Genomic DNA, 27,338 nt, shown 5'->3' on the forward strand with positions numbered 1-27,338 from the left:
GCAAAGCCTGTGGTCAAGATTGTTAGGAGATGAACCGACGAGGCAAAGCTGGAGTTACAGGCCTGCTTTGACTGCACTGATTGGAGTGTTTTTGAAGCTGCTGCTACAGACCTGGATGAGCTCATTGACACTGTGACATCTTACATCAGCTTTTGTGAGGACATGTATGTGCCGACCAAAACCCTCTGCACATATAACAACAATAAACCCTGGTTTATTGCACAACTCAGGCAGCTTCGTCAGGCCAAGGAAGAGGCCTACAGAAGTGGGGACAGGACAACCAGGCCAGAAACACAGACAAAGGAGATCAGAGTAGCAAATGGTTGGAAAACAGGTTTTCAGCCAACGACCCTGCATCAGTGTGGAGAGGCCTGCAGGAACTCACCAACTACAGGAGACCATCCCCTCCTACTGCAGGTTTGACAAGCCAATCTTCAAACCCCCCAACTGCTCTGAGATCAATCAACCACCTACACCCCTTGCAACCTCCTCACCTCTCCCAACCGACCCCCCACTGGCACTGAGGATCTGTGAAGAGGATGTGAGTCAGCTCTTTCAAAGACAGAAGATCAGGAAGGCACCCGGCCGAGACGGTGTGTCACCCTCCTGCCTGAAAGTCTGTGCTGACCAGCTGGCCCCTATCTTCACGCAGGTCTTCATCCAATCACTGGAGCTTTGTGAAGTCCCCTCCTGCTTCAAACGCTCCACCATCATCCCGGTCCCCAAGAAATCCTACGTCTCAGGATTAAATTAATTTCAGCCCGTCGCCCTGACGTCTGCGGTCATGAAATCCTTTGGGAAACTGGTGTTGACCCACCTGAAGGCCATCACAGGCACCCTGTAGTTTGCCTACCGGGCAAACAGGTCGGTGGATGATGCAACATGGCACTGCACTACTTGCTGCAACACCTTGACTACCCAGGGTCATACGCAAGGGTTCTGTTTGTGGACTTCAGCTCAGCGTTCAACACCATCATCCCAGTATACTCCGTTCCAACTCTTCCAGCTCACTGTACCAGCCCCCACCTGCCAGTGGATCACTAACTTCCTGACAGACAGGACCCAGCAGGTGAGGCTGGGAAAAATCACAACCAGCACCCGGACTATCAGCACTGGCGCCCCCCAGGGATGTGTGCTCTCCCCACTGCTCTTCTCCCTCTACACCAACGACTGCACCTCAGGTGACCCATCTGTTAAACTCCTGAAGTTCACAGATGATACAACTGTCATCGGCCTCATGACGGATGGTGACAAGACTGCGTACAGACGGGAGGTTGAACAGCTGGCCCTCTGGTGTGGTCAGAACAACCTGGAGTAAGCTCAAAACTGTGGAGATGACAGTGGACTTTAGGAAAAGCCCTCCAACACTGCCCCCTTCCCCACCCACCCACCCACCATACTAAACAGCACTGTGTCAGCTGTGGAGACCTTCAGGTTCCTGGGATCCACTATCTCCCAAAGGCCCAGCAGAGGTTGTACTTCTTGCGCCAACTCAAGAAGTACAACCTGGCTCAGGAGCTGCTGATTCAGTTTTACTCTGCCATCCTTTCTCTGCTGTTCCATCACTGTCTGGTTTGGATCGGCCACCAAACAGGACAGGAACAGACTACAACAGACAGGTCTGCAGAGAGACTCATTAGTGCCAGCCGGCCCTCCATACAGGACTTGTACATCTCAAGAATCAGGAAACGGGCCGGAGACATCACTGCAGACCCATCACGCCCTGGACACAACCAGTTCCAACTCCTCCCCGCTGGTAGGCGCTACAGAGCACTGTATGCCAAAACACCTCCATTTTGCACTATTACCTCCATTCTGCTTTATTACTTCCATTTCATTGTTGTTGTGTTTTTATGTTTATATACGTGTCTGTCTGTGTGTCTGTGTCTCTATTTATCTATCTATCTATCTATCTATCTATCCATCTATCCATCTATCTATTTATCTATCTATCTATCTATCTATCTATCCATCTATCCATCTATCCATCTCTATATCATATGTCTAGCATATGTCTACCCATCTATTATCTAACCCTTCTTATTCCTCAGTAGTATGTATAAGGCAGTTTTTACTACAGCCGTCATCTTCAGAAGCTGATTTAGCAGCTTGATCATTGTTAACGGAATGTGTTTGCCAGTGTTGGCGAACATTACCCATCGCACGAAGCAAATAAATGTGAACAGTCTAAATTCATCTCGAATCCTACAAAAAATACACAAGAGACTGCCACAAAACAGCTGTTGCAAAAGAGCAGGCGGCAACCTGAGGTTCTGAAAGGTGGAGCCAAAGCTAAGTGTCTTAAACCCGCATTCTCTCTGATCAGGGGGTGACTCCTCTGGTTTTATTGAAGTTTATGAGAAAATGACCCTACTTCTCACATCATTTATTACCTCAGTAACATTGTAAACACGAGTTAAGTTTAGTTTCAAGGCTTCTTCAATACAGCATGATGTTCATTCCGTAAATGATGGTCCATTTAGAGTCAAATACACATTAAAGCAGGGTGTGCTTTAGGTTGGGCTACATTGTGATTGACAGGTCTCTACCATGGCGTTGTCTGGCCTGGGAGTTGTCCCTGTTTTCTTCTGACGACTTCAACCCTTTCAGTTTATGCAAATACATTTTAAATGGTCTTGATAAGTGCTTGGTTGTTCAACCCTCTCTGTCACTCCTGGTTCCAAAAACCAAGAATACTCCGGTGCCAAAACTTGAGGCTTCAAAACTGTTGTCAACACACCTATGTGTGACATCAGGTTGAGTACATACAGTACTTCAATATGTTCTCATCCCGACTTGTAACATTCTGACACTTGGTCCGGACCCATGGCGTCCCTTTTACAAATCAAAGTATGACATAGTATAAATATGGATGTTTGTTGACAAATCCACCTCCACTTCATCCTACCCTGCGTGGATTTTTTGGTCGTTAGTGACATCATCATACTCCCGGATATTTTTCTCTGAGCATCTAATAATAACGTGGATGGGTTTAAATTGTAGTTAAATAAAGCCAGGTTTGTCTCACACAGACACTCAGGGGTGCCTTGTGCATCTGTATAAGACGCCAAGGGGCGGGACAAAGCGGCAGTATTTGACGCTCTAAGACTGAAAACGAGACTTCTTGTATACAGTCTATGAAAAATAGACAGGCAAAAGTCCAACATTTTTAAAATAGACAGACAAATTCTAACACCAGTGCATCAAATAACACTACTTGGTAAGTGGCTTTCAGCTGAAAACCATGACGCTCTACGTAAAGCGTGTGGTTGTTGTTAACTATACTAACTACTCTCATGAGTCGCGTGACTAACAACTGACTTGACAAAATATCAACTTTCATTTTAATTTCACAAAGGACATAACCGCGGCCTCCTCGGTGAAGTCCTGTGTTTGTTTTTACTCCTCCTCCTGCCCACCTGGTGTGGACTATCTACTCTATATACTGCATCAGTGGGTCTGAGACTAATGCTGCTGGAGATTCATACACACACACTAAAAGAGCATCAGTGTTAGACGCTGGATAAGAGATAGCAGACAAAGCAGATTGAATTAGGTTTTACTTTCGTTTGCATTTTCGTGTTTGTTGAACAGATGTCAATCTGAAAAATCAAATCAGGTGCTGAAATTAACCAATTCAATTCAGATCCTGTGTGTGAACTCTTAATTCGTAAGTATGATCTCACTTATTTCTCCTTATTCTGTCTGTTTTTAATGTTTTTGTGCCTGTCTTACCCGTATGAAGCACTGGAACTTCTTGTCTCTGGCAAGCAGTTCCTTGTACAATTTGACAGCCTTCAAGTGGCGGCTACAAAATTCAGCATAGGTCTTCCGCATCTCGTCTGCACACTGGCCGGAGAACTGTCAGAAGAACACATGCAAAAGTTGTTTTATTCTGTGAACATGAGTATAAAGTCACTATTCAAACCTAGGGCCTGTATTTCGAAGCAGGATTTGGGGTTAGCGAGGTAACTCCAGAGTTAACCCAACATAAACTGCTCTGGAGCAGTTTATGTTGGTTATAAGAGACCAACTGTATAAAAGCATCGCCTACTGACCAATCAAAGCTCAGTACGTGGAACATTAGATTAAATTGTATATGCACGTAATGATATTCAGATTTACCGTGCTTTATATGAAGCAGTGATATTATAAATCTATTCATTTACACATGCACATAGTTGCCGATTTCTTGCCAGCTGTCGGTCCTGCATTAGTCAGTTTCACCTTCTTTCAGCCTGAATTATGTGTTTATGTCTACATATATAGTTTTCTCTTGGTTTGTAAAAGGCTCCCCTCCTCTGACAAACTTGTCTATGTTTGTGATTGGTCATATGCTACGAACACTGCCCTTTTGGTAGATATTTAAAGGAAAAATAACAACAGTGGTTAGCAGTGTCACAAAAATCACTATTCAAAAGCCTAAAAAGCTATTAAAAATATAAATATAAATTATTATCATTACTGTATTATCATCTTTGTGTTGATTATAGCAATAAATTAAAAACAAAAAACTTTTGTTTTCTTAGTAAACTCATTTTGGACTCATTCATTACCGTTATGACACAAGTCTCTATTGTAGTTATACACTTTTGCTATGCTATAGATTTACACAAAACTACTTAATGTAATGACCAAATACAGTTACATTTTGGTTCTAGTTCTGTGTCACTGTGCCAGTGTGAATGGTTGTAAGAATGCATGGCAGCCACCTGCTCTAGTAGTATGTCCCCCAGCTGGTGAATGGTAAAGTTGCGGCTGGATCCATACTGCAGGCTGCTGTTGCGCCGCAGGAGAAGCTGTGCAAGGAAATGGGAGTGTATCCTGGTCAGCTGGTCCAGGCAGGGGAACATGGCATATACAGTGCAAAGGTCCAGCTGAAGCTCCTCCAGCATGCCTTGCCGGAACACCCTTTCCATGATATGCAGCGTTCGCATGTGGTGCAGCTCTGTCTGAATCAGCTCTGAGAGGGACACACACACATAAACATCAAGGTATGTTGCAGCTACTGTTTATTCAGCAATACATCAAATGTCTGGGTTAAAAAATGAAAGGTCAATCAACTATAACTGTCACCATAGATTACATCCTGCCTCTTGATGACGTTTTTGATGCGTGTCTGCAAGTAGCTGCTGTCCACAGCCGTGCTCCATGAGTCAGCCTTAAAGTCCTGGCCCTCCAGATCCAGATCCTCCAATACTGATGTATAGTACATGTCTCCTAAATAATAGAAAACCATCAGCATCAAAGTTCACAGGCTGCAAAGTGTTTTTAGAGCTCCAAACTTCCAAGAGTAAAAATGCTTCTTGTTGTAAGAAGAACCAAGGTCAGCAGATCATGCTGCAAATCCAACTGAAATTACAATTTATCATCCCCTTTTGGAATGTGGCTAAGTACAGAAAACTCAAGTATCTTGAGTCCAGTATTACTTGAGTGTTTATAATACTTCATACTTCTATCCCATTATATATTTCTAAAGGAATTATTGAGCTTTTTTTACTACTAGTAAACTACTTTTGCTGCTGCTAGTTCATTTTCAAATTAAGATTTTTTTTGATGCCGAAATAGGTTGTTTTTATCAAAATTATGCAGTGCTATGACTACTACCCAGTAGTTTACAGTGAAGTACAAACTAGATTTACATATGATATACCTTAAAAAAGAACATAACACTGAAAGGAGCCAGTACGGTAACACTGTATAATAACTGCACGCTATGAAGCATTAGTCAAGTATGAATAAACACTTAATTAATTATTAATAAAGCATTGTTCCTACATTAATACTCATTAGTATGCAATTAATAAACACATGTATGTATGTTTTATTCTTGATTAATAAGCTCATCTATAATGTGATTAATTATTCTATTTTCATACTTTATACATTATGTATATAAGTTTGATATCAATTACAAACCAATTATTTAGGAGTTCTTAATGGTTTATAATATAATTTATAATGCGCAAGTTAAAAAATAAGATATTATTTAGATGTACATTTATGCACTTATTTATAGATATAATGATTTAGACGTGCACTAATGGTTAGAGGGAGTGTTAATAGATGTTTTATAAACGTGTATTAACACTAAAATTCACGGTTGTTAGAAAACATTTACAAATTGTTAGTTAAGTATTGTTGTGTGACCTGATCTAAAAACTCACAAAAGTCTCAGTAATCTTTTCAACAGAAAAGGCAAATAGACACAACACAAAGTGATAAAGAACTTATCGATATTTTTGCAAGATGCAAACAATGTTCTCGTAAAAACATACCCTTCAGCCATTCAGGCAATTTGTCTACATTTTTATATTATATTATTTTATATTCTATTTCTTGCCAGAGACCTGGCAGCGCTTCTGCTCACACAGCTGAGTAACATTTGCCCTGATCGAGGTTACAGTAGAAACCGGGTTAGAGGGTTATACCATGGAGCAAACTTTCTTTGTTTTATTATCTTTTTTTTTGCAATGTATTTTGCAATGTGTGCTTTAATTTGCGGGTTAAAGGGTAATACCATTGAGCAAGCTTTTCTTTAATTATCTTCTTTTTTCGAGGGGCAATAGAGTCTAGTGTCATTCGCAGTGAGCCTGCAGCACTATCGACAAGATGGTCAATCTGGGATGGACTAATGTTAGCGTAGGAGTCCTCTGTATGGTATTGAATGAAACGCAGATGGAATCGCTTCTTTAAATTTAGCTACAGCAATATCAGATAGGCATCTAGTGTAGAAACTTTTGCCTAATGGCGTACACTACGGTAGTAAAAATTCGAAAATTAGTAGGTTATGGTCTGATAGAAAGGGTTCTGTGGAAAGACTATAACATTTTCTACTTTAATACCATATTCCAGAACAAGGTCGAGGGTCAATCAAATCTATGAAATAAACGCTGTACTAAGGCTATCATTATCGACATCCACATGAATATTAAAATCACCTACAAAAATAACTTGTAATAATACAACTAATCTGTTTTAAGGACTAAACTTGAAACTCTGAAAATTCCAAAAGGAATTCAGAATACAGATGTGGGATGCGGAACACTATAACAAATATAATTGGCTGTAATGCTTTCCAGGTTGGGTTTGAAAGACTAAGAACAAGGCTTTCAAATGAGTTATAATTTAATTTAGGTTTGTGGTTTATTAATAGGCTTGAGTCAAAGATGGCTGCTACTCCACCTCCTCGGCCTGTGCCTCGAGGAATATGAGTATTAAAATGACTTGGAGGAGTTGATTAATTTAGGCAAACATATTCTTCATGAGACAGCTAGGTTTCAGTTAGACAAAATAAATCAATATGATTATTTGATATTAAATCATTTACTAGTATTTTACTAGTTACTATCATATCAAGTACTTGTATTTGAGTAGCTATATTTTATGCTGCTTTCTCCTCGTCTACATCTCAGAGGTAAATACTGTTCTTAGTCCACTTAATTTATCTGACAGTTTTAGTTCTCTCTATAATTACCATATATTATATTTTTTTATGATAGATTAAACTACACAGCTCCACCTTTACCAGCTGTGAACATATTAATGCATCAATAATTGTATCCAGTAATATATATTATTTTTACTTTGACTGTTGGTATGTTAAGTATATGTTCCTGCTAATACTTTTGTTCTTTAGTTGATTAATATTTTGAATGCAGGACTTTTTTTTATGGAACAGAGTATTTCACACTGTAGTGTTGGTACTTATCTTTAAGTCAAGATATGATTACTTCTTCCACCACTGTGTGTTAACAATAGTTTACTTGAATATGAAGAGTTTGAATATATATATATATATATATATATATATATTTCACACACACAATTTTCAGAGACACACAGTTTAGCATGTGCAGTGTTTAACTCTCCGTATGCTGTATGTTTGTCTTTTTCTCTCCAAAGTGTGTTCGTGCATGGATGCTTAATTTATAGTAAAATTAGTTTTAGTTTGTTTTGGAGGCATGCAGCAACGTAAAGTAAAGTAAGGTTTGTAAATTTAAATAAAAAGGCCCTCTTTCTTTTGGAAAAAGACTTGCTCATAGCTATTTTCAAAGCTACACAAAACCAAAACGACCTGGCAACAGTGACATGGAAGAGCGTAAGTCCTGAGCCAGAGACCGCCCTGGTCCAATTTAACCCCTTATTATACCTTTATTAGCTATTTTAGCCTAGAAGTACTAAACCTAGTAATGAAGTGCTATCGCACTCTGCTAATGCTCGCTCCACAGGTTTTATGTAGAAATGTAACGTTTAATAAACCTATATCTCCTTCCAAACTCTCCAGGTAACGTGTATCACTACTACACAACATTTAACCATGACTAGCTCCATAATCACTAAACTAACCTGAACATGGGGCATGACTGAAATGATTGCAGAGAAAGTCAATCGTAGTCAGACCCTGGTTGGAGCCAACCATGGCCACGCTGTAATTGGCCAGTCTGCTTTGGAGATCCAGGATCGAAGGGTAACTTGAGGAATCAGTTTAGTTGCATAGGAACATAATCTTGTAGAAGACAGGGTTGTCTCATGTTACTAAAGAGGGTATGTGCAAGGATTTGAACCCTGGTCACCTAGTCTCAACCGCTACTCTTGCTTCCTCTGCCACACTGCACACCTTACCAACTAGTCATTCCCAGTCTTACCAAACAACACTCATTACCACTGATTAATTACATGTTTAAAGCACTTTACCTTCATTTTCATCACCTAGGTGACCTAATTCTGCCAAATCACCCCAATGTCAGTTTTCACCTACTACAGCACTTCTTATTATTACTTGCCTCACCTCCACCTTACTCAATTTACTTACTTTTAGCTAACCCACATCTCTCCCCAATGTCTCCAGATTTCCCAGCCATTTCACTATGATGCATAGGTTGAATGTAGTTATACCGTCATCATTGAGAGACTCCACTGACATAGCTCTGGTCCTGAAGCTGAGGGAGTCTGTAGACTGGGAAAGGATTCTGCGCAGCCCGAGGGGAGAGTCGTCATTCAAGGTCCTACAATATACACACACACACACACACACACACACACACACACACACACACACACACACACACACACACACACACACACACACACACACACACACACACACACACACACACACACACACACACACACACATATTGGTAGCTGGTAGGAAAGCTCCAATCAAATGGAGGCCATAAAACTTAAGGCAGAACCAATTGGAGTGGCTATGGCTCAGAACACTCATTCCGCAATTGCAAGGTGGCTGGTTTGATTCCTGGCGTCTACAGTCCACATGTCGAGGTGACCTTGAGCAAGACACTTAACCCCAAGTTGCTCCCCGGGTGCTTCTTAGCAGCCCACTGCTCCTCAGGGATGGGTTAAATGCAGAAGGAAAATGTCATGTACTTGTATATACAGCAGGTAAAATAAGTATTGAACACATCACCATTTTTCTCAGTAAATATATTTCTAATATATTTCTATTGACATGACATTTTCACCAGATGTCGGTAACAACCCAATTAATACATACATACAACCAAACAAATAAGTTCAGAAATTAAGTTATGTGTAATAAAATGGAATGATACAGGGAAAAAGTATTGAACACATGAAGAAAGAGAGGTGCAAAAAGGCATGGAAAGCCAAGACACCAGCTGAAATCTATAAGTAATTAGAAAGCAATCCTGCCCCTTGTCAGTGCAAATTAATATCAGCTGGTTCAGTCCCAACTAATGGCCTATAAAAAGGTGTCTCATTACCAAGGTGTCACACAAGAAACATCTCATGATGGGTAAAAGCAAAGAGCTCTCTCAAGACCTTCGCAACCTTATTGTTGCAAAACATACTGATGGCATTGGTTACAGAAGGATTTCTAAACTTCTGAATGTTCCAGTGAGCACTGTTGGGGCCATAATCCGGAAGTGGAAAGAACATAATTTCACCATAAACCGGCCATGACCAGGTGCTCCTCGCAAGATTTCTGACAGAGGAGTGAAAAGAATTATCAGAAGAGTTGTCCAAGAGCCAAGGACCACTTGTGGGGAGCTTCAGAAAGACCTGGAATTAGCAGGTACAATTGTTTCAAAGAAAACAATAAGTAATGCACTCAACCGCCGTGGCCTGTATGCAATCTCACCACGCAAGACTCCATTGCTGAAGAAAAAGCATGTTGAAGCTTGTTTAAAGTTTGCTGCACAACATTTAGACAAGCCTGTGAAATACTGGGAGAATATAGTCTGGTCAGATGAGACCAAAATTGAACTCTTTGGATGCCATAATACACACCATGTTTGGAAAAACACCATACCAACAGTGAAGTTTGGAGGTGGGAACATCATGGTGTGGGGCTGTTTTTCAGCATATGGCACTGGCAAACTTCATATAATTGAAGGAAGGATGAATGGAAGACTGTTTGTGTGGAAGAATGGGCCAAAAATCACACCTGAGCAATGCATGCAACTAGTTTCTCCATACAGGAAGCTGTCATTACCAACAAAGGCTTTTGTACGAAGTACTAAATAAATTTCAGTGAGCGTGTTCAATACTTTTTCCCTGTGTCATTCCATATTTGTTTTGTTGTCTTTGTATGTATGCATTACTTGGGTTGTTACCGACAACTGGTGAAAATTTCATGTCAATAGCACCTTTAGAAATACATTTACTGAGAAAAATGGTGACGTGTTCAATACTTATTTTACCCGCTGTATGTATGTATGTATGTATGTATGTATGTATGTATGTATGTATGTATCTATGTATATGACCATTAAAGCTGATACTTATTCACAGGATCAAAATCCACATTGTGCTTGTGCACAAGTCCTACAGTGGGGAGAGGCTAGACCATATCGTAGGGTAGCTACCTGTGTTTTTGTGTGCCTTATATTGTGTTGTAGCTGCTGGACAATGAAAATGAGGCTGACCCTGCAATGTTGTTGGTGGAGACACTCTTGGACAGGGATAGGCTGGAGCGACCACGGCGGGATCCCAGCAGGGACTGTCGGAAGCTGTCAGAAGGGTAGATGGCTGAACTTGGACGCTCGCGCATTCCTGGAGCTGTTGGGTAAAATAAAGTTGCAGGTACGGAAGGGAGAACAACACAAGGGAGAGTGACAAGCAGACGGGAGCAGGGCGGAAGGAGGAGAAAAAACAGGCATGGCTCAATGAGAACAATTTGAGGTAGATAATGAGACGGAATATATGTATGTGTAAGAAAAGCTCTCACTTTTTGTGCGCAGCGTGACATTCTGTACGGCTGAGTTATTCCGCAAAAGGGCCATCTTCTGCTGCTGTATTAATAAGGGCACAAATCAGTATTTACAATAGTATTTCATATAAAGTATATATAAATATATATGTTTGTATGTCTCACTAGGAGAAGTCTCGTTCTGAAAGCTTACGTTGCGACAACATTGTCCCTACAGCTCAATATTCTGCCATGGCATTGAAAATAATTGAGACACAAAGCTACGCTTTCTGTAATACAAAACAATAAACTGACAACACCAGCGATCTCTCTCCAACTCTCAATCCCTTTTCCATTGTTTCCAAAAAACTGTCACCAATCGTTTAGGATCCATGATTAAAAGGAGGAAATGTTATGAATAGACCTGTTGGCATGTCCCCTTTCTTACTAACAATCTATCAGCTTTATCTCCCAATTCAAAATGTAACTATTTTAATTTACGCATGAGGTTTCTGACCTAGAAATGTGGTCATACTCATGATTCAACATTTAAGCCTGGAATGCTGACTGGTGTAAAACAATGGGTTCCAGCATTACAACCTTTTGTCACAGATTGTGGTGTGGACCCAAAAGCAGAACGACCAGGAGACAGATAAAGTTCTGGAGCTTTATTCAAAGCTGAGAACACAGCAGACAGACAGGCAGGATATTCAATTCAATTCAGTTTATTTTGTATAGCCCCGAATCACAAATTACAAATTTGCCTCAGAAGGCTTTACAATCTGTGCACATGCGACATCCTCTGTCCTTCCCTCACATCGGCACAGGAAAAACTCCCCTAAAAAACCCCTTTAACAGGGAGAAAAAAGGAAGAAACCTATGGGAGAACGACAGAGGAGGGATCCTTCTCCCAGGATGGACAGAATGCAATAGATGTCATGTGTACAGAATGAACAGCATAACAGAGATACAACACATTCAATGTATATGACATAAATGATTCATATAATAAGACTACTTATAATAACAGCAGCAATTATTACAGTAGAATTATAGTTGTGAAAATAGGGATAGTAATGTGATTAATAATAATAATCGAAGTAGCAGTGGGTGTCAGTCGGCTCACAGCAGGAGGCACGACTACGGTCCAGGTACCACAACGATTCATGGAAACCTGCAGAACGAGAAAGCAAAAGGGCTTCAGGGTGGAAGTAAAGCTAAAATGCTTAATGGTACAGGTAATAGTAATAGTAATGTGACTAGTAATAATAATGGTGGTAGCAGTCGGTGTCAGCAGGGCCGTAGCAGGATGCACGACCACGGTCCAGGTACAGCCACGATTTATAGAAGCCTGCGAAGCGAGAAAGCACAAAGACTCCAGGGTACAAGCAAGTCAATAAGCGTAATAGTACAGGCAATAATAATAGTAATGTGACTAATAATGATAGTGGTAGTAGTAGTGGGTGTCAGCAGGGCCTCAGTAGGTGGCACGATGACAGTCCAAATATAACCCCGATTCCTGGGAACCTGCGAGGCGAGAAAGCACAAGAACTCCGGGGAAGAAGCAAAATCAGTAATGTGCATAAATAGGGGATTAATATATAAAGATGGAGGGAGAGAAGAGGAGAGAGGAGCTCAGCGTATCCTAGGTAGTCCCCCGGCTGTCTAGGCATATAGCAGCATATCTAGGGGCTGGACCAAGGCGAACCTGAACCAGCCCTAACTATAAGCGCTATCAAAAAGGAAGGTCTTAAGCCTGCTCTTGAAAGTGGTGAGTGTGTCTGCCCCCGGACTGAAACTGGAACCTGGTTCCACAGAAGAGGAGCCTGATAACTGAAGGCTCTGGCTCCCATCCTACTTTTATATACTCTAGGAACCACAAGTAACCCTGCATTGATTGAGCGCAGCTCTCTAGTTGGGTAAAATGGAACTATAAGTTCCTTAAGATAAGACGGTGCCTGGCCAGTTAGAGCTTTGTAGGTAAGTAAAAGAATTTTAAATTCTATTCTTGATTTAACAGGGAGCCAGTGCAGAGAAGCTAATACTGGAGTAATATGATCTCTTTTCTTAGTTTTTGTTAGAACACGTGCTGCAGCATTCTGGATCAACTGTAAAGATCTAAGAGACCTATTAGAACAGCCTGATAATAAGGAGTTACAGTAATCTAGTCTAGAGGTAACAAATGCATGAACTAGTTTTTCTGCATCGCTTTGAGACAGGATTTGCCTGATTTTCGCAATGTTACGTAAATGAAAAAAGGCTGTCCTTGAGATCTGTTTTATATAAGAGTTAAAAGACAGATCCTGGTCAAAGATAACTCCAAGGTTCTTAACGGTAGTGCTGGATGCTAGAGCAATGCCATCTAGAGAAACTATATCGTTAGATAATTGATTTCGAAGGTGATCTGGGCCTAGTAGGATAACTTCAGTTTTTTCAGAGTTTAACATTAAAAAGTTACAGGTCATCCAGGTTTTTATGTCCGTAAGACATGCTTGAAGTTTAGAGAACTGGTTAGTTTCGTCTGGCTTAATTGATAGATATAACTGGGTATCATCTGCATAACAATGAAAGTTTACTGAGTGTTTTCTGATAATATTCCCCAAGGGAAGCATATATAAGGTAAATAAAATAGGTCCAAGAACAGACCCCTGTGGAACTCCGTGACTAACCCTGGTTTTCATCGAGCTTTCATTGTTTACATATACAAACTGAGATCGGTCTGATAAATACGACTTAAACCAGCTAAGTGCGGTTCCTTTAATGCCTATTAGATGCTCCAATCTCTGTAATAGGATTTGGTGATCAATGAAGGTGCATAACAAAACATTAAGTTACATAACAGAAACAAACTCGAACTCTGTCAATGGTATCAAATGCAGCACTAAGGTCTAGCAATACAAGTACAGAGACAAGTCCTTTGTCTGAAGCTATTAGAAGGTCATTGGTAATTTTCACCAGTGCCGTCTCTGTGCTATGATTCACTCTAAATCCTGACTGAAAATCCTCAAATAAACTATTGTTATGCATAAAGTCACAGAGCTGATTTGCTACTGCTTTCTCAAGGATCTTAGAGAGGAACGGAAGGTTAGATATAGGTCTATAGTTAGCCAACACCTCTGGATCAAGAGTAGGTTTCTTAAGAAGAGGTTTAATTACAGCTAGTTTGAAGGCCTGTGGTACATGGCCCGTTAGTAAAGACAGATTGATAATTTCTAATAAAGAATTGCTAATTAAAGGTAAAACTTCCTTAAGCAGCCTAGTCGGAATCGGGTCTAAGAGACAGGAAGGTTTAGACTTAGAAATAGTTAAAGTCAATTGTTGAAGGTCGATGGGAGAAAAGCCATCTAAATATATTTCAGGTTCTACAGCTATGGATCGATCGGTACTGGTTGAGGGCAGTAGATTATAAATTTTTTCTCTAATAGTTAGAATCTTATCATTAAAGAAGTTCATGAAGTCACTACTACGGAGGTTTATAGGAATACACGGCTCAACAGAGCTGTGACTCTCTGTCAGCCTGGCTACAGTGCTGAAGAGAACCCTGGGGTTGTTCTTATTTTTCTCTATTAATGCTGAATAATAGGCTGCTCTAGCATTACGGAGTGCCTTCTTATATATTTTAAGACTGTCTCGCCAGACTAACCGCGCTTCATCCACATTGGTGGAACGCCATATCCTTTCAAGTTTTCACGATATTTGCTTTAAATCGCGGGTTTGAGGATTATACCATGGAGCAAACCTCCTTTCTTTTATTAGCTTCTTTTTTAGAGGAGCTATAGAGTCTAGTGTCATTCGCAGTGAGCATGCAGCACTATCAACAAGATGGTCAATCTGAGAGCGAGTCGGGCGAGGGTCTGTCGAGGCGGGCGGATCCTCTCTGGAGGTCGGGCGAGGGTCTCTTGAGGTGGGCGGACCCAGCGGAAACAAGAGCAGGGGGACGCTGCGACCCAGCGGAAGCAGGTGGACGCTGCAGCCCAGCCGGGACGGGACCCGGGGAAGGCTGCGACCCAGCGGAAGCAGGTGGATGCTGCAGCCCAGCCAGGACGGGACCCGGGGAAGGCTGCGACCCAGCCGGGACGGGACCCGGGGAAGGCTGTGACCCAGCCGGGACGGGACCCAGGGAAGGCTGCTGCCCAGCCGGGACTGGAGTCGGCCGGAGCGCCGACGGGATGGGCGGTGTAGGAGTCGGCCAGAGCGCCGATAGGTCAGCAGGTGCAGGAGTCGGCCGGAGCGCCGACGAGTCAAGAGTCGGCCGGAGAGCCGACGGTTCAGGAGGTGAAGGAGCCGGCAGGAAAGCCGACTGGTCAGTAGGTGAAGGAGTCGGCAGGAAAACCGACTGGTCAGTAGGTGAAGGAGTCGGCATGAAAGCCGATGGGTCAGTAGGTGAAGGAGTCGGCATGAAAGCCGACGGGTCAGGAGTCGGCCGGGGCACCTTACGGGTCAGGAGTCGGCAGGAACACCGACGGGTCAGGAGTCAGGAGTCGGCGCGGCACAGGAGCGCCGGAGCGCCGACGGGTAAGGAGTCGGCCGGGGCACTGACGGGTCAGGAGTTGGAAGGAACGCCGACGGGTCAGGAGTCGGCAGGAACGTCGACGGGTCAGGGGTCGGCAGGAACGTTGACGGGTCAGGAGTCAGCCGGGACACCGACGGGTAAGGAGTCGGCCGGGGCACCGGCGGGTCAGGAGTCGGCAGGAATGCTGACGGGTCAGGAGTCGGCAGGAACGCCGACGGGTCAGGAGTCGGCCGGAAAGCAGACGGGTCAGGAGTTGGCCGGAAAGCCGGCGAGACAGGTGCAGTCTGGAAAGCCGGCGAGACAGGCGCTGTCTGGAAAGCCGGCGAGACAGGCGCAGTCTGGAAAGCCGGCGAGACAGGCGCAGTCTGGAAAGCCGGCAAGACAAGCTTAGGGACAGGCTGAGCGAAGGTCTGCGAAATGGCTGTCGTGAGCTGCTGAACCTGGTTAAACAGGGCAGTCCAGGCCAAGTTGCTGCTCGCCAGGACGTGGCGAACGTCAGCAGTGTTGGTGACAACCTGGGTCTCGCGTCTCTGGAGCGCCTCTTCGATGAACCCGAACCGGGCCTGTGACGAGGTGTCGAACGCTGGGTCCATGTCGTGGCCAGATCGTTCTGTCACGGATTGTGGTGTGGACCCAAAAGCAGAACGACCAGGAGACAGATAAAGTTCTGGAGCTTTATTCAAAGCTGAGAACACAGCAGACTCACAAAGGGAAACAGGCAGGGGATCAGGCAGACGGAAACCAGAGGAAGCGGAGGCTAAACTCGGGGTCGGGGACAGAAGGCTGAGTGGTTGACCGGGGCACAGGCAAGGCAGGGAAGTCCAGACAGGCAGGCAGGGTCGGCAACGTGAAATCAGTCCACGGGAAATTGCTGGAAGGTCTGACATAAATGCAACGATCTGGCGGTGAGTGAGTGGATGACCGGGGTTGATATACAGCAGAGTTGATGAGTAGATTGAAGGCAGGTGTGTGGCTTGGAGCAGGTGAGTATGCTTGGCAGTAATCAGGGAGCTGGGGAGAGTGAGAGGAGTGACACGCCCACCTCACAGACACACACACAGAGATAAACAAACAAGGGAGCATAGGAGACACAAGGGCAAGGGAAAACACATGAAACACAAGGAATAACCAGAGACATGGCCATGGCCATGACACCTTTAAAGGTTCCCATAACATTGAGTCCAAAAAAAAGCATCATAAGTGTAAAAAAGTATAAAAAATATTTGCCTGAGAACCATGATGACCAAAGATTTTGCCATGTTTCTCTCACAATTGATCAATTGAACAATGTCATGATTTTCTAAATATGTGTGTAGATGATAGAAAAAAGGAAGAAACCCTAATCGATCATTAGAGTTCTGATGATTGTGGTGTAGCCTGTGTCCTACCCTCTGTTTCATTTTGGCGCAGTTTGGCAAAGTGTCTCGACAGCGGTTGTGGATAGTGACATTGCATGCTGGAAAAAATAGAGACATAAAGAAATCAAAACATGTTATACCTCTTTCTTTTTCTCAGAATCTTTCCCAGATTAGGTAGCAGTTTAAAACAGTTTGGAACACGTGGTTAACGTTGTAAATTTAACAAAACTACACAACGCTACAAAACTACCTAGTATGGTTTAGTAAAAACATCAGGGTTTGGGTTAAAATAACTGCAAAATTGAAACAAGACAAAACAAAATGTATTTATGTATGTTTAAATTGTGTTTATGTAACCAAACTACTTGGTTCAAACAGGACAAAAACAGCATATCTTGGGTAAAAGTCCTGTGTGTTTTGACCCTTCCACCAGCCAAACCTCATCCCTACGCAGATTCCCGCAGACAAACACAGTTTTGTTATTCAGGAATGTAAGTCATAGATACCTTCACAGTCTAACTGAAGTAAGAAGTTATTAAACTTTTACTTTATATGTACTTACTAGGGCAGCTGAGCGCCTCCTTGGCAGTAATACTCTTGTTGCATGCTGAACAGAGTGTGTTTCCTGACACTGTCAATGACGTGAAGAGATGACCATTGCTGTAACGTGCCTCCCTCTCCCTTGCCTCCTTCTCTCGCTCCCTCATGCGCTCTCTCTCTTTATTCTAAAAAAGAAACAGAGACTCAATGTGAAAAATACTTCCTTTATATTTGTTAAGAGACCTCTGTCAGCATCAAGTTTGTACATGTGTCTTTGGACTGATGGACGGAGAAAGGAGCAGGTTGTTATAAAAACAGCATTACTGCTACACTGAGGCTCTGTCACATTACGGCCACAGTTGTAACATCATGAGCAACTGAGATTTGTAATGGGAACAGTGTTGACATTCACTGGAGGGATGTTAAGCATATTTACAGGTACAAGAGATGTTTAGTCACAGGTGAGCATGTCAAGCACACAGACAGGTGCAAATGTCCCCGCTGCGGGACTAATAAAGGATTATCTTATCTTATCTTATCTTATCTTAAAGGGTCAGAGACAAAAGCTGTCTGCACACTCAAAATGCACCACTGTCAGCCTTGCTGTTCTGCTTAAAGCTGTATCCCTGAGAATGATTAAAGAACTTATAGGCAAATTGTAGTTCTGCCTTTTGTTCAGGTTGATTGGTGAGTATGGTAAACTATTGGTCAATGACCTACCTCAAAGGCCAACCTCTCTGGTTAGCAATAAGGTACACTTTATTTTACTGTGCTTCAGAGCAGGGGCTCCAAACCTGGGGTTTGAGCCCCCCTCAAGGGTTGCAACGGGATTTCAATCAGGAGAGGACATTAAAATGAGGAAAAGATAATCGTTTATTATTAACAGATGATATATGATGATAAAGTCTTGACAGAGTCTTTGGTGCTTGGACTCCACAGGGAGATTTGTTATCGAGGGGTGTCTGCCCTGAGCAGCAGCAAGATAAATCCCCCCCGTGGAGTCCAGACACGGTGGTGGCTGATGAGGCTGATAGAATGATGAGTTGATGAAGCTGTTGAAGCTGATAAACCTGCGAAGATTGGGCGGAGACAGGGAGGTGGAGGGGCGCAGCAGCAGCATGAACGTACTGAAGGTAGAGAGAGACAGCAGCAAGATGATAGGCTAACGATGTAATTGTGTCGCTGTGCTATTGGATTGAAGAGACCCGCTGATCTAAACAGCTGATATCATGATTGACACCCCTGAACAATGACAGAGAGGAAATCCTGAGTGAGCATGCGTGAGGACAGAATGGCAGATGTTTGAGAAATAAACTACGAGACTAAGCATACGAGAGTATTGTCTTCCTGACTGAACTTACGCAAGAGCTTCATTTGTCTGCCCTGAGGTTGTCAAAATTGGATTTGCACCTGCTACTGTGCTAATGTAGTAATACCTGTACAATAAAAAATAAATGTAAGAACACACACTCCAACTTAAAAAATAGAATAAAATGAATACTGGTTATTAACAGCTGTGAAGACTTTAAAGCATTTGCTTTTCTTCAATAAACAGTATATAAACCAATGTATGCAGATTTATAAATTAATTTTGAAAGTTTTTTTAAAATGAAGGGGATGTAGGTAAGCACAAAGTTAAACCTTCCAAAGAACAAAGCCCACCTGGCCTTTCTAGAGTTCAGTGTCTTGGCCATCTTAATATATTCAAGGTTCTTGTGGTCGTTCCACACAATAAAAAGAAGCTCAGCTTCTTCTAACCAGTGCTGCATTCCTTCAGTGCCATCTTCACAGGTAGCGGCTGCCTGTTCCCAATATCATAGTTCTCTTTAGGGGTGAGACGATGGGAAAAATAGGCACAGGGGTGGAGCTTGAAATACAGCAGAGGCGTCAAAATGGCCCAGGGGAGTGTTAAAAGTCGTCTTCCACTCGTCACCCTTTCAGATCCTAACAAGGTGGTAGGCGTTCTGTAGGTCTAACTTAGTGAAAATCCAAGCCCCCTGGATGGGAACAAAGGCAGAGTCAAAAAGTGGAAGGGAATAATTGTTCCTTACAGTGATGTCATTGACTCCACGTTAGTCAATACACGGCCGCAGAGTCCCATCTTTCTTGCCCACGAAGAAGCCCAACCCAAGGAGGAGGATGATAGCCGTATGATTCCAGCCGCCAAGGATTCATTGATGTAACCCTCCATGGCTTGTCTCTCAGGCCAGGAGAGGTTTTACAGCCGACTGAAGGGGAAGGTGGCACATGACTTTAACTCAATAGCACAGCCGATGGGGTGGCAAGGATAGGGCTCTCTCCTTACTAAACACATGCCCTAAATTGTGATAGACCTGAGGAACTGCTGGGAAATCTGGCTTTTCAGTAAAACTGGGTGTAACTGAGCTAACAGGTGGGGACGCAGACTGAAGACACCATAACAAGCATTGAGAGCTCCACTGAATAATGGCCCCTGTACTCCAATCAAAAATTACTAAAATGGCGCCAGAGGTCGGCAGCCTGTCGCAGCAGCTCTCTACCAACTTTGCTACTTTTGTATTCTTTCTACTATTTTTATTCGTTGTTGTCTTCTTTTTTTTGGTAATTGTATGTTCCCGCGTTTTTTCCCCTTTCTCTGCACACAATTGGAACTTTTTATCATGTTGACCTACACCCACGATGAGCTTCTGCACTACCGGAGCGGAGCCGGCGTTCCCTCTGCCCGCATACCCGAGGCGATATGGAGACAACCCCGTCGTGGAAAAAGAGCCGGAGTGAAGGTCCGGGAGAGGATGGAGAGGGACAGGAGAGTGAAACCTTTTCTCCCCACAGTCATTATGGGGAATGTGAGGTCCCTCGCTAACAAAGTGGATGAACTGTCAGCATTGGTGAGCAACCAGCAGGCATACAGGGAGTGTAGTCTGCTCTGCTTCACGGAGACATGGCTGCATGGGAAGATACTGGACAGTCTGCTCGAACTAGCCGGCTTCTCGCTGGTTCGGGCGGACAGAGGGAAACAGAGCGGTAAGAAGAGAGGAGGAGGTCTTGCTGTCTTTGTTAACTCTAAATGGTGTAATCCTGGCCATGTCACTGTGAAGGAGTGTATCTGCACTCCCGACATTGAGCTCCTGGCAGTGGGTTTGAGACCCTACTATCTACCGCAGGAGTACTCACACGCCATTGTTGTTATTGTTTACATCCCACCATCAGCTGCAGCGAGGAGCGTGAGTGACAAAAAACACACTGCAGTGCATTGAAAAGGTGGCGGAGTCTCTCACACTCGTAAAAACAGTGAAACACAGTTTCTGCTGCTCCACAGAACGGACATTCATTATTCATTACGGGTTAAGAACCGAGATAAAAGAGTTTACAGCGATAGCACCATGTAAAATCCTCCACTGTAGATCACCAGTTCCCTTCTTTATAGGAGGTTTGTACAGAACCCTCCATACTGGTTTCTCACCAGGGTCCAGGTCCATTTTCTGTCTCCACACTGTGTCAGCTCTCCCGCTTAGCTTCTTTTTGCTCACAGTGTGGGTAGACAGCTTTCCCGTTAGTGGAGTGTATGTTCATCACCTCACCCTTTGTACCAGTCAGTAAGGGTCCAGAGAACCCGTTCAGGTCTGGAACAAAGCCCAGCTCTGGAAAAGGGTCGGTAGAAACGGGCCTTTCCTCTCCTCTGCCGTACTCCTGCAGCATGTTGACCAGAGTATACTGTCTTATGTCCCCGTTGGTTCTCCTCCACACATCCACTAACTCGTAAATGTTCAACCTTGGCCCTCACCATCAGCAGTCTGCCCTCCACCACCTGCTCCACCTCCAAGGCCTCCGGTGAGAAGCTCTTTGAGAAGAGGATGAGTCCTACAAGTACCTTGGGGTGCAGATCAACAATAAACTGGACTGGACACACAACACTGATGCCCTCTACAGGAAAGGACAGAGCTGGCTGTTCTTCCTGAGGAGGCTGAGGTCGTTCAATGTGTGCAATAAACTGCTCAAGGCATTCTACCAGTCTGTGGTAGCCAGCGCCCTCTTCTTTGCTGTGGTGTGCTGGGGTGGTGGTATCAGGACTGGAGATGCCAACAAGCTCAATAAGCTGGTGAGGAAAGCCAGCTCTGTGGTGGGTCTGTAGCTGGACAGTCTGGAGTCAGTGGGTGAGAGGAGGATGAAGGCCAAACTCGGAGCCATCCTGGACAATCCCTCTCATCCTCTCCATGAGGAACTGTGGCAGCTGGGCATCGGCTGATTCTACCAAAGAGCAGGACGGAGCGCTTCAGACGCTCATTTGTGCCCACTGCCATCAGACTGTACAACAACAGCGGAAACCACAGTCCCCCCCCCCCCCCCCCCATGTGGATATACTGTACATATTGTATAATATGTGTATATATTATCTGTTTCTGTGTAGTTTAGCTGCTGCAACACCCGAATTTCCCCCATGGGGATCAATAAAGGAATATAATAATAATCTTCGGATTATAAACCTCAGGCCAGGGGTAGCACAACACTACGGGAACAGTGCAGGAGTCTACCCAGGCTAGATGACGGCCATTTAGGGCATTGGCCTCAATAGCCTTAATAAGGGGCTTGGTTAACAAGTGATTTGTCTATGAAGCTCTCATCCGTTCCAGAGTCAATGAGGACTGTGACTTCAATACTCTGGCATTGCCATGACAGCCTGGCCACTAATTGGATCTTTCTTGGGGAGGACTAGGATCTAGCAACATGGCTCGTCAGTATGCCCCTCACTACTGACTAGCCTCGTCTTTTGGCTGTACAAGGCACACAGCAATTAAATGACCCATCTCACCAAAATGAAGGCAACTACGACTTGACATACGTCTACGCCTTTCATCTGGGGTTAACCTGGTTGTACCTATCTGCATAGGCTCTGGTTCGGGTGGCATGTTGGACGGCACCCCCGGCATCTCCTAAGGGGCTGGCAACTGCTCTGGAAAAATCTGGCTCGACATGCCACTGAGTAACCTGGTCAGCTATTTTAATAGCTAACTTGAGAACTTCATAAAAAGTCCTTATAGTTCCTCTCTGAGAGCCACCTCCCTTCCAATCTTCCTGTTATGCCCGTTCTGGAATGAGGGCGGTATCATTCCAGCCACACTTTACAGCCAAACTACCTGTATAAGCCCTGAAATGAAAGAACTCCTTAAGTCCACTACTGTCACCATATAGCAACAAGCAACTGGGTTGCACTGTTCACATACTCTCTAAACCGAGGTCAGTGCAGGCAGCAAATATGTCTTAAATGATAACGACTTCAAAGAGGAGCGCTCCAGAGGCTCAAAGTTTCTTTAAAAGGGCCCAAATATCTACTGAGAGGTAATCTATATCATTCAAATATTGCAGGTCCCAGTGAAATATGGTCGGTGAATAAACTTTCGCATTTGAACCACTTTTTACATCTTTTAACCATCACCGTAGTTTAAACGTTGTTTGAACTTCAAAATACTCACAGTAAAAAATATCTAAATTAAATACATAGTCATAGTAACACATCAACAGTTTCTACTTACATTACAAAGAAGACCATGTGACACAGGCAACAACTTATTTGTATTTATTAAGCAACAATATAAATATAACACGAACAAGTTCCTTTAATACAACTACGATGAAATTATAAAATACACGATTGTTGAACAAAATCTCCCGTTTCTTCTTTAAATGTCGTTGTCAAAGCCTCCCAGGAGCCAGTTTCAGGTGGTCTGCCATATTTCAGATAGATATCTATAAATAAAAAAAGCATTAGAAAAAAATTTCCCTCATTTTTTAAACATCTTTTCAACAGAAAGATGCTCACTGGAATATTACACAGTAAAATACTTTAGATTGTTTGTTTGTTGCCATATGCCGGCTTGTTCACTTCGCTCTTCAAGTTGTCGAGGCAGTCTGAGCCTAAGTTCCTGCGCATTCCTGCAATAAGCACACACTCGTATTTTACATGAATTTACAGACAGAATGTACGCTGCTCCCGTAATGATGTCCTGGGAGCATCTTCTTGGCAGCACAGCGTTTATAGTTCCATATTTATGACATTTTATTAGAACGTTATGCATTTAAATAGACCATATTTCACCGACTAGTGTAACAGAACTTTGGAGAAAATAGGTTCACAGTAACCAATATTATCTCTCTTTCAACCTACAACTAAACAATCATTAACATTTTCAAACAAATGGGTGTTTTGTGACACGTTGAAGTTGTAACCGCATTTTAGCCGGTTGAAAAGACGGTGTAATTAGGTCTTCGACGTTCAGACCCAATATCACCCAGTTTTTCAACCAGAAATCAATGCTGAAATCCCAGTTGGTGCTCACTGGGTCGTGTGTTTTGTACTGTTTGCATGTGGTTGAGTAGGCACATCCTGATTGTCCAGCTATACATTTCACTTCATAGATACATTTCACTTCATAGATATATATTTGCACAATTTTAAAAACTTTTAACTTATCCTTAACATTTCTTTTTAACTTATTCTCTATTCACACTTAAACTGCTGCTAGCCCTTCTACTGTACTCTAATTGTTGAATGTTAATGTTATATGTTATATTGTTATAATGTCATAGTGCTACAGAGATATATGTTTTTTTTTTAAATTGTTGTATGTTAATGTTACTTTTTATATGTTTTATTGTCATAGTGTTATAGAGTTTTATGTTATTTTTGTTATATGTATGACGTCTACTGCGTAGATGAATGATGCTTGCCAAGTCGTAAGAATTTTGCTGTGCTGAAGCAATTTGGTACATGCAATAATAAACACACTTTGACACTTTGACTTTGACTTTGACTATACTGTGAAAATGCACATTTTCAGTGTTTGAATGCATGCTCATTATTAAAGGAAACCATTGAGTACAGTAGAGTGTAGAGCCTTTGTGGTTGTCTTCAGGGTCAGGATGGCATGACATATGAGAAATTTTGAGCATATTAGACAATGTACGGCCGAGTTATAACAACTTCCTGTTTCATGGCGAATGGTGGTTTTTTGACGCAACGCCACGGATACATAGTTCGATAACTTTTTGATCTATTGATAACTTTTGACTCCAAAAGTCTCAAGATCATACTGACCGAATTTGAAGTCAATCAGGTTAAATCTCCAGGAGGAGTTTGTTAAAGTACAAGCCTCAAAACAAACCGAAATGCAGAAAATTTACTATTTACTGTATCGCCCCCTAGTGGTAGAATGGAATAAAAATTAATTTCAGGGTATGTAAGATGATGCAATGTGGACATACGCTGCAAATTCCGTGGTTATAGGTCAAACGGTATTTATGTTATGTGTATTGATGTAGGAAGCTACGCCCTTATCAAGTTCATTGGTCCATCTTCTAAAAGCAACAAGATATCAATAAGCTTTTGATAGCTGTTGATGACCAAAGTTTTAAATTGTGCCAGAATGTTATATAGGGTTGGTTGAGTATTTTCTTGGGGAGAAGGGAAGTCTAGAGGTTACCAATACTAGAAGAGAGGAAGATGTACATCATTTAGCTTAATTTAAACACCAGCTTACTTGAGGATGCTTGATCCAGTATATTATTTTCTGTATATTTGCTGCCCAGTTGTAATATCTGAAATTAGGAAGAGAGAGTCCACCTTGAGATTGATGTCTTTGTAGCATCACTTTACTTATCCTTGGTTGCTTATCAGTCCATACAAATTCTGTAATATGCTTATCTAAGGTAGTAAAAAAAGAGCTTAGGCAAGAACACAGGCAGACATTGAAACAAATATATGAAGCGTGGTAAAACACACATCTTAACAGAATTAACTCTGCCTGTGAGTGAAATATAGATGGTTTTCCATCTATCAAAGTCTGTCTTCATCTTATTGATTAATGGAGAGAAATTCCTATGATACAAGTTTTCGAACTAATAAATCGTAAGCATATAGCGAGACTCTATGCTCAGTGCTCCATCTGTGAATTCCTTTGATGTTCGTGGATGCTCCATGGAAAAACCTGGAGGGGTGCCGAGTGGTGCTTTGTTGTTGGACTTCTGTGCTAGTCATGGACTGTCCATAACAAACACCATGTTTGAGCATAGGGAGGTTCGTAAGTGTACTTGGTACCAGAACACCCTAGGCCAAAGGTCTATGATCGACTTTGTAGTTGTGTCATCAGACCTGCGGCCGTATGTCTTGGACACTCAGGTGAAGAGAGGAGCAGAGCTGTCAACTGATCACCACCTGGTGGTGAGTTGGATCAGATGGCGGGGGAGGCTGCCGGACAGACCCGGTAAACCCAAACGTGTAGTGAGGGTGAACTGGGAACGTCTGGCTGAGGATCCTGTCCGCAAGGTCTTCAACTCCCACCTCCGGAATAATTTCTCGTGCATCCCGGGGGAGGCTGGGGACATGGAATCCAAGTGGGCCATGTTCAAATCCTCCATTGTGGAAGCTGCTGCTAGAAGTTGTGGTCGGAAGGTGATCGGTGCCTGTCGGAAGGCGATCGGTGCCTGTCGTGGCGGCAATCCGAGAAGGAGGCCGTCAAGCGGGAGAAGGAGGCCTTTCGGGCTTGGCTGGCCCAGGGGTCTCCTGAATCAGCAGGGAGGTACCGGTTGGCCAGAAGGGCTGCAGCTGCGGCAGTTGCTGAGGCAAAAACCCGGGTGTGGGAGGAGTTTGGCGAGGCCATGGAGAAGGACTTTCGAATGGCCTCAAGGAAGTTCTGGCAAACCGTGAGACGACTCAGAAAGGGGAAGCAGGGCTTTTCTCAGGCTGTGCTCAGCAGGGGGGGAGAACTGCAGACCCGGACTGGGGATATTGTCGAGCGGTGGAAAGAACACTTTGAGGAACTCCTGAACCCAACCAACACGTCCTCTGTGGAAGAGGCAGAGTCTGAAGACTCAGGGGAAGACTCGTCCATATGCCTGGCGGAGGTCGTTGAGGTAGTTAAAAAGCTCTTCAGCGGCAAAGCGCCAGGAGTGGATGAGATTCGACCGGAGATGCTTAAGGCTCTGGACAGTGTTGGGCTGTCTTGGCTGACACGTCTCTTCACTGTCGCGTGGAAGTCTACATGTGTTTTGTGGACTTGGAGAAGGCCTTCGACCGTGTCCCTCGGGGAGTCCTGTGGGGGGTACTGCGGGAATATGGGATACCTGGCTCGTTACTACGAGCCATTCGGTCCTTGTATGACCAAAGTGAGAGCTGTGTCCGGATACTCGGCACAAAGTCAAGCTTGTTCCCACGCACTGGGGCGGTTCACAGCCGAGTGTGAAGCGGTCGGATGAGAGTCAGTACCTCCAAGTCTGAGGCCATGGTTCTCTTCCGGAAAACGGTGGATTGCACCCTCTGGGTTGGGAGTGAGCCACTGCCCCAAGCGAGGTAGTTCAAGTATCTCGGGATCTTATTCACGAGTGAGGGTAAAATGGAACGGGAGATGGACAGTGGGCCATGTTAATAGGAAAATTATTTCAGCCTTTAGTTTTTTCAAGTGAGCGAAGACTCTTTTAATGGGGCCATTTAGTCCCTTGACATTCCAAGTGACCAATCTTGTAGTACCAGCTCCTGTAATTATTCCATTTAACATAGGTCTACTTTGTACCTCAAGTTAGGATTTTTTTTGTCATAGAGGCAGTGTATATCCCGAACAATCCTGAACTATATAATACCCTTAAAACTAGAACTTCTTGAACATAAAACACCATTCCTATGCTGGTCTCCCTAACACGGGGTAAGGCCTTCCTTAGTTAATTCTAACTAGGAGGTTCTCCCAACACATGAAATGAGTGTTTAAGACCAGCTTTGTGGCGCCAC

At 43.4% G+C, this 27,338-nt stretch overlaps 1 protein-coding gene across 4 annotated transcripts in view; it reads right to left on the reverse strand.

Moving 5' to 3' along the window:
* The window catches only part of arhgef1a (Rho guanine nucleotide exchange factor (GEF) 1a), a 108,852-nt gene that overhangs the window by 71,769 nt on the left and 9,745 nt on the right, over positions 1-27,338 (reverse strand). For 2 of the 4 annotated variants that reach the window (XM_054605498.1, XM_054605500.1), the window contains 8 exons: positions 17,607-17,769; positions 17,075-17,142; positions 11,213-11,276; positions 10,911-11,043; positions 8,899-9,008; positions 5,077-5,220; positions 4,713-4,963; positions 3,736-3,861 (listed from right to left, as the gene is read on the reverse strand). In XM_054605498.1, coding sequence (XP_054461473.1) covers positions 3,736-3,861; positions 4,713-4,963; positions 5,077-5,220; positions 8,899-9,008; positions 10,911-11,043; positions 11,213-11,276; positions 17,075-17,142; positions 17,607-17,769 — 1,059 coding nt within the window. The remainder of the gene's footprint in view (positions 1-3,735; positions 3,862-4,712; positions 4,964-5,076; positions 5,221-8,898; positions 9,009-10,910; positions 11,044-11,212; positions 11,277-17,074; positions 17,143-17,606; positions 17,770-27,338) is intronic. The other 2 variants (XM_054605499.1, XM_054605501.1) reach the window with 2 other exon arrangements.

Source organism: Anoplopoma fimbria, chromosome 10 (assembly GCF_027596085.1).
Source record: "Anoplopoma fimbria isolate UVic2021 breed Golden Eagle Sablefish chromosome 10, Afim_UVic_2022, whole genome shotgun sequence".
NCBI classification, from domain to species: domain Eukaryota; kingdom Metazoa; phylum Chordata; class Actinopteri; order Perciformes; family Anoplopomatidae; genus Anoplopoma; species Anoplopoma fimbria.